The sequence below is a fragment of the Stenella coeruleoalba genome (assembly GCF_951394435.1).
Source record: "Stenella coeruleoalba genome assembly, chromosome: 6".
Taxonomy (NCBI): Eukaryota; Metazoa; Chordata; class Mammalia; order Artiodactyla; family Delphinidae; genus Stenella; species Stenella coeruleoalba.
Window position 1 is genome coordinate 127,966,800 of NC_137151.1, and position 13,424 is coordinate 127,980,223.

Consider the following 13,424-nt stretch of genomic DNA (forward strand, 5'->3'; position numbering starts at 1 on the left):
GCGCCCCTCGGGGCGGATGTGAGGCTGGGCGCCATCTGCCTGGACGTGTGGGTGCCTTGGCCCGGAGCCTCTTCCCGCCCGAGGGCCCAGCAGCCGAGCGCCTTGTGATGCTCAGATAACGGGGCCCGAGAAGCAGGGCTATGGGGAGGTGACACACCTTTCCCCTAAAGTGGCTCTCAGAGGCGGCCCTGACCTGCGGCAAGCCCATGGCACCACAAACCGCGGGAGGCAAGGGCTGTGGGGAGCCCCCGCCACCCCTGCCCACCCAAGTCGTGGGCTCAGGAGCCAGGAACACAGGCCACCCCCCAGCGGATGGGGCAGCCCAACCGGGTCGAGGTACAGGACCCCCGGGAAGGGTCCCCTGCACCGCCTTGGTCACTCACAGGGGGGTCCCCACATTCTGAAGTCTCCAAACACTCAGGAACCTCACTCAGACCATAGGGACATCCGTCCACATCAGACCACCAACCCACAAGGGCTGAGCGCCCAGGCGCCGCACAGCAGGCCCGCTTCCCTGTTCCCAAGGCTGGGCTCACTTTGAGACCTGAGCTCTGCTGCCAGGAGGCCTTGGCCTTGGCCTTGGCCACAGCGCCCCCCTCCCTTCCCGCAGGCCTTGTGGGACCTCGGACTCCTATGGTGAGGTGTCTGGCCACCCCCACTTCCCCGCACAGCAGCCAGGGACCGGGAGGGCACAGGTGGCCCGAGGGGGTGTTCTGCTGGGCAGAGGGGCTGCCAGGTGGGGCTCGGCTAGGGAGCACCTGGAACCTGGTGGGCTGCCGGGGTCTCAGGCTGGGAGCAGGGAGCCCTGAGACCCGCCCTCCCCCTCTCCCCCTTCCCCGACGCTGTGGCTCCGTGAGATGCTCAGACGCTGATGCAGAGACTGACCCGCTGGAACGGGTGTGGGCGGGGGGTGGGCGCGATGCCCCCCCAGGCCGGTGACACACGCGGCTGGGGCAGAGCAGGGGAACGGAAAAAGTGAGAGGCGACAGGCGGCAGGTGGCAGGGGCCGCCTTACGGGAAGGCGGATGCAAAGTGCTGAGTGTCGCTCTCGGTCTCACTTCTTATCTGAGCGCGGCTGCCAGGGCGGCCGGCGCTGCCAGCACACCCGAGGCCACTTCCTTCCCTCCCTGATCTTTCATCTTAAAAAAATTTTTCCAGTATCAGTATGAGCTCGTGGTCTTTTAAACTTGCTCAGAGTGTGTGAATCAATTAGATTTTTCATGTTAATTTTGGCAGTTTTGATGCTCAGATTGCCCACTTGTCTCTTGACCGGACCCCAACCTGGTTCCGTGCTCCGGGGCCGAGTGTCTCCATCCCTCCTGCACACACCTGAGGGCTGGCGGCCGCCCAGGAGCCAGTTCACCCAGAGTCCGGGCGGGGCCCCTTCTCCTGCCACCCCGGGGCCTCCCTACCTTCAGCCATCAGGTCCAGCACAGTGAACCCCACGTGCTTCCCGTTTCTGCTGGTACCCCCGGGAGGTGTTGCACAGGTGGGGCTCAGGAGTGAAGGGCAAATGCTCCACTAAGTGCTAAGCAGCGGCTTCCCAGCATCCTCGCCCAGGGTGTAGTCAAGCTTTCCGAGTTGGCTGGTGAATAGGTGTGGCTGTGATCTGCAGTTTCCTTATTTTGAGTGAAAATAAGCATCCTTTCCCTGTTTAAGGGATATGTGTGCACGTAACATGTGGGAGGCATGTGCGTGAACAGTCCGTCATTTCTCTGGCTCGCTTTTCCATTGCAACTCTGCCCTTGCTGTCTCCCCGACTTTAGACCTTTCTATAATTGGAGCGTTACCCTTCTGCGTGATATTGCAAATTCCTTCCCCAGTCTGCTCGTGATGATGTTTTTGATGTGCTACAGGGTTTTCCCCAATTTACACAGCTGAATTTCCCCATCTTCTCTTCCATGGCACCTAGGGTGAGCCGGCATCCCTGTGAAGGTCTGGTAGGTTTTTCTCCTGTGTCTCATAGGGTTGGGATTGATGCAAGCACAGGGTAGGAGGGATGCATCTACCTTACTATACTATACTTTCCAAATAGCTGTGCTGTCCCAGCACCACCTAGGAAGTCTATGGTTCCCCACTCATTGTCTCTCTTCCTGCCTTTTCATGTGCTAACGCCACTGTTTTAATGATCATCAGTATTAGATCTGATAAAGCTGCTCTTCTTTCACTTTCCTTTCCTGGTTTTCTTGGCTGTTACTTGCCTGTTTATTTTTCCAGATGAACTTTATGGTTGCAGAAATGTGGTTTTCACAGGGATCGTATTAAATTTGTATAATTAGGAAGAACTGACGTCTCGATGGCGTCGAGGCATCCTCCCCAGATCACCAGGCCACGCCGGTCCTCTGCTCTCCTGCGGGTTCGTGCTTTTCTCACCGAATCTACGCCTTGAACACAATCTTTTCTGTTGCTGTCATAGGCGGAATATTCGCTATCACTTTTTCTTCTAAGTGGTTACCGTTGGATGTACGGAAGCCATTTATTTCGGGATGTTAATCTTACAGCTGCTCCTGGACTAGATTTTCCTGTTGCCATAGCAGTTTCCCCACAGAGCCTCCTGGGTTTTCCAGGCACCAAAGCCTGCGTCGTCTGCAAAATTCACCAGCAGTGTTCCCTCCAGTGTCCCAGACCCGGTGACTCTCCCTCTGCCTGGGTCAGTCTCCAGGATGGCAGGCACAGGGTGTGAGCTCGAGGGCTGAGGAGCTGGTGGGGGCTGCTGTGCTCCCGGCACCTGCGGGTTTGGACGAGGCTCACTGCGGGGGCGGGGGGGCAAGGTTGGGGGTGTCTGTCACGGTAGTCAGGGACAAGAGCCGATGACCTGTGTGGTGGCAGCGCATCCCCTCCCTGGGGGACTGACCCATCATCCAGTTTGTAGAGGGGAAGGGACTGGGTTTCCCCACAGATGCCAGCCCCCCAGCAGCCTGGCACCTGCTCACTCATAGCCTGCGGCAGCCCACTCGCTCGCCTGCCCACTCCATCCCCCCGCCGGCCTGGTGTGGGGACACGTGGGGCTGGGGCAGGACGTTCAGGCACAGCTGCTCAGTTGGGGGCGTCCTGTGCCAGGTTCGGGGGCAGGGGGTTACGGGACCCAGGGACGTGGAGCCTGGAGAGGGCTTCTGGGGGGCGGTGCCCGGTGGCCCCCTGAAGACGGAGGGGTTTCAGGCTGTGGGCGTGAGTGTGGTGGGGACGGAGAGGAGGGGCCTTGAAGGGCCAGTGTGTTTCTGGGATAGTGAGGGCCAGGCCGGGCAGGCTGGCGCATCCTACTTCTTCAGGCCGGTGTCCAATGAGTGAGCAGGAAAACTCGGCGCCATTTTTTTTTTTTTTTTTGCGGCACACGGGCCTCTCGCTGTTGTGGCCTCTCCCGCCGCGAAGCACAGGCTCCGGACGCGCAGGCTCAGCGGCCATGGCTCACGGGCCCAGCCGCTCCGCGGCATGTGGTATCTTCCCGGACTGGGGGCACGAACCTGTGTCCCCTGCATCGGCAGGCGGACTCTCAGCCACTGCGCCACCAGGGAATCCCTCGGCGCCTTTCTTAGAGCTTTCATCACTCTTTAATTACAGTGTAACAGAGCAAGGAAGTGTGCGTGAACCCCTAGAAGGGACACGTGCCTCAGAGTCCCCCACACCCAGCTGCCCCGGACGTTGTGTGCAGGCCACAGGGAGTGGCGGCTCCGTCGGAGGGGTCCCTGCCGAGGGGGCCCCGCACCCGCCCCAGTGCCCTGGAGGGGGCCCAGCGGAGGCCCCTTTAAGTAGCACTGTGAATGGGCGCCAAGGAGAAGTGGGGATACACGGGGGACACCAGGGCCCCCAGGATGGCCTCGGCGGCGTGACTCCAGCTCCGCCAGCTCCCTTCATTGCCTGTTTCCTGGGCTGCATGACGGGCCTGGGCACGCGTGAGGGTGGAGGGGCCCCACCGCCGCCAGGAGCTCTCTTCCAGGCCTGGGGGAACACGAGGCCCCAGGGGAGCCCTGACCTTGTGCATTTCCCCGTGCGCCCCACGAGGGATCCGTGCTGGACCTACCAGGCCTGCTCGAAGGCGGAGTCTCCAACCAGGACCCGCGGGCCCCTATGTCCAGGCACCAGGCCCTCCTGGGAGGCAGCTGGCGTGTGTAGGAGGGAGGCTCTGGCCAGCTCAGCCTGAGACTGGGTCTGGAGTCCGGGGTGAGGCTCCTTCCCCCGCCCACGGAGCCGGGCAGGGCTGGCAGGTGCTGGCAGGGGTGGGCGTGGTCACCCTTGGACAGGCTCACCTCCTGGGCTGCCCTACCACTCTGTGCTCTTCCAGGGAAGGTGCCCCCCTGGCTCTTGGCGGAGGGTCTGAAGGACTCGGGCCAGCCGAGGAAGCCGGTCAGAGGGGCCAGGAGCAGTGTCCGTCCTCAGTCCTCAGTGGCCGGGGCCCCTGCGGGCTGTCTGCGGAAGCCCTGCGGCTTGGGGAGCCCGGCCTGCCCGGGAAGACGATGGTGGCGTACTCCGTCTGCTCCGGGACACAGGGGGCCGGGGGCTCCGGGGTCTTCTCTCGCCACTGGAAGTCTAGCTCCCCGTAGTCCACGGTGCACGCAGGCCCGGTGGAGGAGCCCTCCTTCTTGGGGAGAGAAGAAGGGACGGGTCGCGCGCGCACAGCAGGGCAGGGCTGGCCACCCAACCTCGGACACGCAGCGGTGGCGCGCGAGGGGCGTGGCTGCTCTGAGGCCGCCCCCCCCCCGCCCCCGCCCTGGGAGGTGCGGCCGCGGCAACGGCACCGCCAAGGGAAGGAAGCTCACCGGAGGCTGGTCTTCGCTCCTGCGCGCGCAGCCCTCTGCAGAGAAGCACACGAGTCAGGGAGCCCCGAGGCCCTGCTGTCGTGGCGGGGGTCTCAGGGGTCCCTGGGAAGGGACCTGGGTTGTCTGGTCCCCAGGGCCCGCCTGGCTTCCAGGCCTCACGTGCGGCCCAGCCCAGTGCGCAGCGCCCGCTCGGCTGGCGCAGCACACACTGCGGGCGCATCATCAGTGATCCCCGCACGTTCTCAAAAATATTTAAAGGCGGAAAGAGCGATTCCCTGGAGAGATGACCTCCCACAGGGGCTTTGCTCTCAGCTGGGCTGCACCCCTACCCCACTCAAGGGGTGGGGTGTCCTCAGCGGTCTCCAGGCCTGCGGTGGCTGCGGCTTTCACCTTGGGCGCCCAGCGGTTAGAAGAGCTTTCAGTGTCCTGCAGCCCAAGGTGCAGCCTGAGGTGACTCAGCCTTGCGGGGGGGGCTGCCCTCCCCACTCCCCTCCCTCACACCCCTCCTGAGAGCAGGCACAGGGGTTGTGAGGGGACCACAGACCCTGGGAAGCCCAGTCTGGCCCCTCCCTGTGGGGGGACATGGAGGGGGTAGGAGCAGGGGAGGGGTGAAGGGAGGGAGACTGTGGGCTGCGCCTGTGGGGACTGGCGCGGCCTTACCCCGAGTGGCCCAGAGGAAGACGGCTGCCAGGACCCAGGTCAGCAGCACCAGCAGCAGAGCTCCCAGCAGGACGCTTGTGACACGGGCGACTAGGCCCTGTAACTGGCCTTCGGTCCTGGGTGGGGGGCTGGGGCGCTCTGTGGGCAGCTCCAGGACTCCCTCTGCAGGGGCAACAGGACAGGAGTCAGAGCCGGGGGACCCAGGGCCCTGCCCTCTGCGAGTCCTAGACCTGCGCTGACCAGTCTCGCCCCGGCCTGCACCCCGGCACAGCTTCCGAGCACGAGCTCATCCTGAGAGGCGCCTGCCACCGGCCTCTTCCTCGAGGACAAGTGGGTCTGGGGGTGCTTCCAGGCATGCAGAGCCAGGGCCGTGGGTCGCCGTGGTCCTGAGTGTGGGACAGAGCCCTGGAATGGAGCCTGGCAACCCCTGCCCACGATGCCCCATGGCTGAGGCTGCTCCTGCTGGCTGCCCAGACCCCGCCGTGCTCACCCATGCCCTCGGGTCGCCGACGCCCTCACCTGTCACCGTGAGCTCCGCAGGCCGGCTCTCGTTGATCTGCGTCTTGGGGGGCAGGTAGATGGCCCCACAGAAGTAGACGCCGCTGTCATTGCGCTGGGCGGCCATGATGCTCATGTGGAAGTGTCGCCCGCCGGGCAGCGGCGTGACGTGGAAGCGCCGGTCCCGGCCAGGCTGGCTGCGGTCCTCGGGGAAGGCGGCCAGCTTGTCTGTCTGGTTGCTGGGGCTCATGCGGTACCAGTTGAGGACGAAGTGCTCGGGCTTGCTGGAGAAGCTGCAGGTGAAGGTGGCGTTCGCCCCCTCGGGCACAGTGAGCCGGGCCGGGGAGAAGGTGAGGGGGCTCCAGGGCCTGCTGGGGGCATCTGAGGGGTGGAGAGAGGAGCAGTGGGCGGGTGTGCGGAAGGGGTATGGAGCCCGCCCACCAGACCCTCCCCGCCCACTCTCCCATGGCCTGTCGATGGGAAGGTTGTGCAGTGCTTCTGGGGACGGGTGCTCGCCTCTCCCGGGCCGCGACTTTGTCCTTTGACTCTACTGAGACCTGGGGCCAGGCTGCGATCTGGCTCTGACCTCCAGGCCCTCGCTTTTCCCCCTCCGCAGTGGTGGTTTAAGGGCCTTCACCCTCTCCCTCCTTGAGTCCCAGTTGCCAGTCCCCGCAGGCCTGACCCCCACGCTCCCTGCGCTGGGGGAGGGGGAGGGTAACTGGGAGGCCGGGCTGGGCTGGTGGGGGCGTCCCACGGAGAACCCAGCCCCGGCAGGCTCCAGCTCAGAACCAGCTCAGAGCTGGGAGCGCCCCCTCCACTCCCCCCGTGGGCACTGCTGACTGGGCGTGCCACGACTGCGGACTGGTGCCCAGAGGCCAGCGCGGACGAGCCTGGGCTCTGTCTGCAGGCCCCACCTGGGGATGCCCCGCCACATGCAGGGGCCCGCCTCGCCGACACACACACGCAGCTCACGTTGGCACGCGCACGCACGGGTGTGCACGCCCTCACACCCAGCTCGCTGGCTGGGGGGTTGGGGGTGGGGCAGCCCCTCCCAGGAGATGCCCAGCCGCACCCCACACAGAGTCCAGGCTGACGTGATGGCCCAGGTCGCAGGGAGGGGCCCCGGTTGGGACCCACATGTGGCCAAACCCACACCCGGTGCTTTAGCCCCCTGCGGACGGCTCATGCTGGGAGCTTGCGCAGTGGCCCCTGATTTGCACACAGTGGCAGGCCTGAGGCTGCCCCCCAAGACCCAGCCCCCCTCAGCCCCCTGCCCGCTCCTCCAGGGAGGGGGACACCCCCAGCCCCTGTGGAGGGGCAGCTCTGTGCAGGGCTGGCGGTTGTCTTCGCATCTCTGTGGAGGCCCGTCCCACTGGCAAGGAGGGGCGGGGGCAGCGGGGAGGCCGGGGCGGCCTGAGGGCGGCCAGGCCTCCCCTCTCAGCCAGGCCCACTGCCCCGCGGGGCCCGCATCTGCTCCCCTGCCACCGCCCTGCCGCCGCTTCGGTACCTGCTGGACACAGATTTGGTCAAAGTCGCGCGGTGGTGATGGTGCACCGGATCCGAGAGTCCTGCTCTGCACAAGGCCCTTGGGCGCCCCCCACCCCAGGGCTCCCACCCGCAGCGAGCCCGCATCTGGGTCCGGAGACCCAGGGCGACTCACAGGTACCCCAGGAGCCGCTGTTCTGGGTGGTGCCCCCCAGACTGTGCTCCCAGCTGTCCTGTGTCCACGCCAACCCCCCTTTCCCACCTGCCAAGGCCTCGAGTGAGCCTCCTGGGGAGCCTCCCTTCCTGCACAGGCCCCTCCATCAGGGCCCCCGTGAGCGCCTGTGGGGACCTTTGCTGACGAGCCCTGCATGGACGGGGGCCCCGCTCGTCTTCAGTGCAGGCCCTCACCACCACCCCCATTCGCCAGCCTGAACTGGTGGCCATTTGAGTCTCTTGTCTACCTGCTTGCTCTCTGTGGGGCTCTCACAGAATCTGGACCTGAGTAGCTGGGACCCTGGGCTACGTAGGTCCCTGGCCTGGTTCTCTGCATGGCTTCCCTGCTGCCCCTCAGACCCCTACCCCAGCACAGCCCTACCTGGATGCCTGTCCCCCCCCGCCCCCCCTGGACCCTCACAGTGTGGGCAGAGGCAGGGGCTGGATGCAGCTGCTGGGGGGCCGGCCTGGGACACAGGTCAAGGGCAGTGTCCGTGGGGTAGTGTGGGAGGGGACAGCCCATCACCCGGGGCCGCTCGGGACCCAACACTGACCAGGAAGCACCCGCCTCCCCAAAGGCACAGGGTGCCTGGCTGTCAGGGGCTCCCGGCGGCCCGGCCAGCGTGCAGGGCCACAGGGGGGACCCTCACGGGGCGCTCAGAGGCCCCCCAGATGGAGAAAGATGGTTCCCTGGAACGAGAGCCCAGAAGCATCACGGGAAGCAGAGCAGAGGGAGTGTGGGGCCGGAGACCTCAGGGCTGAGATGGCGCTGGGAACAGGCGGGAGAGCCAGATGGGGCCTGGGCTCCTGTGTGACCCCCACCCCTCTACATCAGCCTTGGCCTGGGATGCTAACAGAGCTTCTTCCCGAGTCCTGGGGTCCCCTTTATCCCTGCAGGATGAATGTCTGTGCATCTTTTCTTATGTTGTTTGAGTAATTGAAAATTTAAATGTTGTCTATTTATGTAATAATGGAATGTCAGTGAGGGGTCTGCAGGCTTGTTTTTCTGTTTGAGGATTGGGTTGAGGAGAGAGCCGCTGAGCCTCAGCAGGGTCAGGAGGGAGAGACCCTGGGGGGTGCCTGGGTGTGGGGCACACTGTGAGCACCAAGGTGGCACCGGCCCGGCTCCCGTGGAGGGAGGCCTGGCACGGGCTCAGGGCGGCCTTAGAGACCACATTTCACAGCTACCATCTAACACCTGATTTAGGCAACATCCACCAGTGGGTGCTGAAAGCATTGCCCAGCGGACTGCTGGGTCCCTACCTCAGGTCTCTGATTCATCCCGAAGGGAGAAGAGCACCTTCCCCCCCCCCACCGTGCTTTGCAGTGGACCCAGAGGGAGCGACCCCGTATGACCGGTCTCCGATGGGTGCCCCAAGAAGGACCATCATGTCTGTGACCTCCCAGGTGGCAGGTGCTTGCACACCTGGCCTGGCTCCTTCAGGAATGCCAGCAGCGGCAACAAAAGCAGAAACAGACAGGTGGGGCTACGTCAAGCTAAAAAGCTTCTGCACAGCAAAGGACACCATCAAAAAATAAAAAGGCAGCATAGTGAATGGGAGAAAATACTTGCAAATCATATATCTGATAAGGGGTTGATATCCAAAGTATATAAAAAACTCTTACAACTTAATAGCAAAAAACCAAACAATCTGATTAAAAAGTGGGCAGAGGACCCGAAGAGACATTTTTCCAAAGAAGACATGCTGATGGCCAACAGACACATGAAAAGAGAGATGCTCAACGTCACTGATCATCAGGGAAATGCAAGTAAAAACCACAATGAGGTATCACCTCACGCCCGTCGGAATGGCCTCGTCAAGAAGTCTAGAGATAAAAAAAAAAAAAAAAGAAGTCTAGAGATAACAAGTGGTGAAGAAGACATGGAGAAAAGGGGATGGAAACTGGTACAGATGCTGTTGGAACAGTACGGAGGTTCCTTAAAAACTAAACACAGAACTACCACGTGATCCAGCAATTTCACTTCTTAGTATTGTCTGAAGAAAATGAAAACATTAATTTAAAAGATATATACACCCCAATGTTCACTGCAGCACTATTTACAATTGCCGAGATACAGAAGCGACCTCAGTGCCCATCGACAGAGGAATGGATAAAGAAGATGTGGTATATATACAATGGAATACTACTCAGCCATAAAAGAGAATGAAATCTTGCCACTTGAGACAGCTTGGATGGACCTAGAGAATATTTGTCTTTCTCTGCCTGAAGTAAGTCAGGCAGAGAAAGACAAATACTGTATGATTTCACTTATATGTGGAATCTAAAAAAAACCCAAAAAAACAAAACGAGACAAAAACTGAGCTCATGGATATAGAGAACAGATCGGCAGTTTCCAGAGGTAGGGGCTGGGGAAATGGGTGAAGGTGGTCAAAAGGTACAAACTTCCAGGCATAAAATAAATAAGTCCTTGGGGTGTGATGTGCGGCATGGTGACTAGAGTTAATAATTCTGTGTTGCGTATTTGAAAGTAGCTAGGAAAGTGGATCTCGATAGTTCTTTTCACAAGAAAAAAATCTGGTAACTGTATATGGTGATGATATTAGCTGGGCCTACTGAGGTGATCATTTTGGAATATATACAAATACAAATACACTGTATGCCTGAAACTAATATAATGCTATGCCGATTACACCTCAAAAACTCCTAATTCTAAAATAAAATTGAGATTCGATTAAAAACAAACAAACAAACAAAAATGCCTGCTGTAGGTCAGAGGAGGCTGAGGACAGTGGCGTCCGGCTGAAGCTGAGGGTCTGGACTCGGCTCCGTCAGGGAAAGAGCCCAGCCAGACGGCAGGCTCGGGACGCAAGGGCATCTGATCTATGGGACTGCGTCAGCCACCATCCCGGGCGTTAGGAGAGTCTGTGACTAACGCTCAGGTGACCAGCAGTGCACGGATGGAGAGGGCTGTGGGCTGCGCCGGCCCCCAAATACCCGCGTTCAGCAGCACCCTGGAATGTGACCTTATTGGGAACAGGGTCTTTGCTGATGTGATCCGTTGAGATGAGGTGTGGGGTTGGCGGCCCCTAACCCGACACAACCGTGTCCTTACTGGGGAAAAGGGGATGCGTGGACAGCTCCACACACGGGAGGACGCCGTGTGACACAGAGCAGAGCTGGGGTGACGTGTCCACAGGCCGAGGGACACCAAGCATCGTCACCACCGCCTGCAGCTGGGAGAGGCCTGGAACCACGTCTTACTCGCAGCCTGGGGAGGAAGGGACCCCGTGACACCGAGGTCCGACTTCCAGCCTCCAGAACCGCCGGCCCATAAGCTTCTGTGGTTCCAGCCGCCCGCCTGGTGTGGGAGTTTGCTACGGCAGCCCCAGCAAACTAACACAGAAAGCCAGGGTTACCAAATTGAAGACTCTGGGTGAGGGTGTTCACTGCTGTGTTTCGGTAACTTTTCTGTATCTTTCAAATATTTTTCAAGTTTGTACGTTGAAAAAAATAACACATATCTGACTTAAAAAAATGTGTCATAGGCTGGGCCAGACAGTTCTTATAAGATCGAATTCTCATGACGCTATAAAGCAGGCATTATTATCAGCAAACTGCAGGTGGGAAAACCGCAGCTCAGAGAGGTTAAGGGACCTGCCTGAGGGCACAAAGCTCACCAGTGTCGGCTTCAGCTGGAACTCAAGGCCGGCCCCTTTCACGTTTTGATTTTCCCCTGCTTTGGGAAGGGGCCCTGGTGGGGAGTGGGTGGCGAGGGCAAGTCACAGCGCCTCCCGAACCCCCGGGCCTTGGTTCCTCCTCCCGGGATGACACGCACCCTGTCTCCACCCACACCCCGTCTCCACCGCATGCCGTGCCTGGGCTCCGCAAGCCTCCGCACAGGGCACCTTTTGGCCACAGGCTCTTGGACCACTGACTGCAGCCGTGAGTTTCCTCCGTCCATCCTGAGAGCGAGGCCAGGTGTGGGGAAAAAGCAGGGCGACCTGGGCGCTGAGCAGGTGCTGAGCAGGCCCGGCTAGGCAGAGACAACTGAGGGCCTCTGGGCACAGAATCCAAGACTGGCAGCCAGTGGGGATCAGGCAGCCTCACCTCGGCTTGGCCCTTCTAGGGCCCTTGACCCCTGAGCCCAGTGAGGTCTAGAGGACAGGCCCTGGGTCTGGCTGGGGAACCCTTCCCATCAGGGCAGCACCGGGCGCAGTGGCTGAGGGCAGGGCAGCCAGGAGGGGCCTCTCCCTGAGCACCGCTTTGGCCATGGGCCTGCAGGGCCTGCCTAGGGGACAGCCCGTACTGAGGGGCTTGGGGCCGGGACCCGCTCCAGAACCTGCTGTGGACGCTCCCGGATGTGCCCGGGCACTGTGCTCCAGGGCAGCTCGTCCAGAGGCCCAGGTGGGGCTCATCCCAGGCCCACGATGGGATGGGTCTTTACTGGAACTGTTGCACTTTTGACATAATTGGAGAAACATCTCCAGGCCACCCAGCCTGTGCCCTCATGGAACCAGTCAGTCCCTTCCCCCCAGGAAAACACAAGTGGGGCCGAGGTCTGGGGCTCTGGCCGCCCAGCACTTTCATCCTAAGAGAGGGCCATGAGCTTGCCCGTCCCTCGGGACTCCCAGGAAGAGCTGGGATACTCCTGCCTGCTCACAAGCAAGGAAGGGACTCACCACCAGGTGAGGGGAGTGGGTTAGGAGCCAGAGCCCTGAGAGGGCCCTTCACCTGCCCAAAGCCACACAGCGCCCTGCCAGGGGCCGTGCTGGGCTTCAGGGGCCTGGTTCCCCCTACACCCCCGCCAGAGACTGAGAACCGGAGGTCTTTGCCCAGCCTGACCCCCCGCCACCCAGCCCCGACCCACATACCTAGGAGCCATCCTGGCTGCCAGCCCAGCTGCAGCACGGCCCAGACGAGTGGCCACAGTGCCCGCGGGGTCCCCATGCCCGGAGCGCCAGCCCGCCCGGCATGCTGTCTCCTCCACTGCTTGCAGAAGTGCAGGAGGAAAGGAACGTGTCAGGGTCAGGTCGCAGGGCCACGCCCCAAGCCCCTGCCCCCCCTTCCTCCTCCTGCCCTTGGGCAGGGAGCTGGTGGGAGGGAGATGCTCTGCACAGAGACGAGGTGAGAGAGAGGGAGAGAGAAACAGAGAGACGGAGGCAGGTGGAGGGGGAGGTGGGTTTGGCCCCCTTCCTCCCACTGCGGGGGAGGGGCGTCTCCATCCCGGGCATTCTTGTCTCTGTATTTGTTGTTGACTCTTCCGGAGCCTGTGGGTCCGCTGGGAGGGGGTGCAGGGTCTTCTCTGCTCCCCTTCCCCAGCCGTCCCTCTGCCCTCTCTGGGCTTAGGTCCCTGGAGCCACAGTGTTTGAAGCACCACAGGCACCACCAGGCCTCTACTGCCCGCCCCCGCCACCCGGCGGGCTGTGGGCAGTGGTCACACTGCTGCCCCCAGTGGGCAGTGAGGGTCTGGGGCCTCTCCTCCAGGCCCACCTAAGACCCTTTCCCTTTTGTCCTACCCAGGGTCCTGGGCCCCTCCCTGCCCCCATGGTGACCCTGCTAGCCCTGTGCTGAGGGGCGTCGGGGCTGGGGGCGGCCGCGTTTCCAGATCTTTCCACTATCAGCAGCTTCCTGAGCCCCTCCAGTGCCGGGGCTTGACGGGTAATGCAGACCTCACCTTCCAGGACTGACTTGCCTCAGGCTGGGGGAGGTCCTGGGGTCCGTGACCCGCCTCCCCCCCCCCCCCCCCCGCCCCCGCACAGCCGGAACATTTGTGAAGTGATTGGATTATTCACCGCATTTCGCTCTAAGCGTTTTGTTCTAATGAATGGAAAACAGGAAAAATGAAACTGC

At 61.7% G+C, this 13,424-nt stretch overlaps 1 protein-coding gene across 2 annotated transcripts; it reads right to left on the minus strand.

Moving 5' to 3' along the window:
* Positions 1-3,053: 3,053 nt before the first annotated feature.
* PDCD1 (programmed cell death 1) lies at positions 3,054-12,659 on the minus strand. Of its 2 annotated transcripts, none has more exons than XM_079924455.1 (5): positions 12,446-12,659; positions 5,934-6,293; positions 5,415-5,576; positions 4,755-4,789; positions 3,054-4,573 (listed from the first exon to the last, which is right to left on the minus strand). In XM_079924455.1, exons 1-5 carry the CDS (start codon positions 12,519-12,521, stop codon positions 4,343-4,345), a joined length of 864 nt encoding a protein of 287 aa, XP_079780581.1. In that variant the 5' UTR covers positions 12,522-12,659; the 3' UTR covers positions 3,054-4,342. The 2 variants fall into 2 exon arrangements, with proteins under 2 accessions (XP_079780581.1, XP_079780580.1); XM_079924454.1 differs by having other exon boundaries at positions 3,054-4,576.
* Positions 12,660-13,424: the final 765 nt, after the last annotated feature.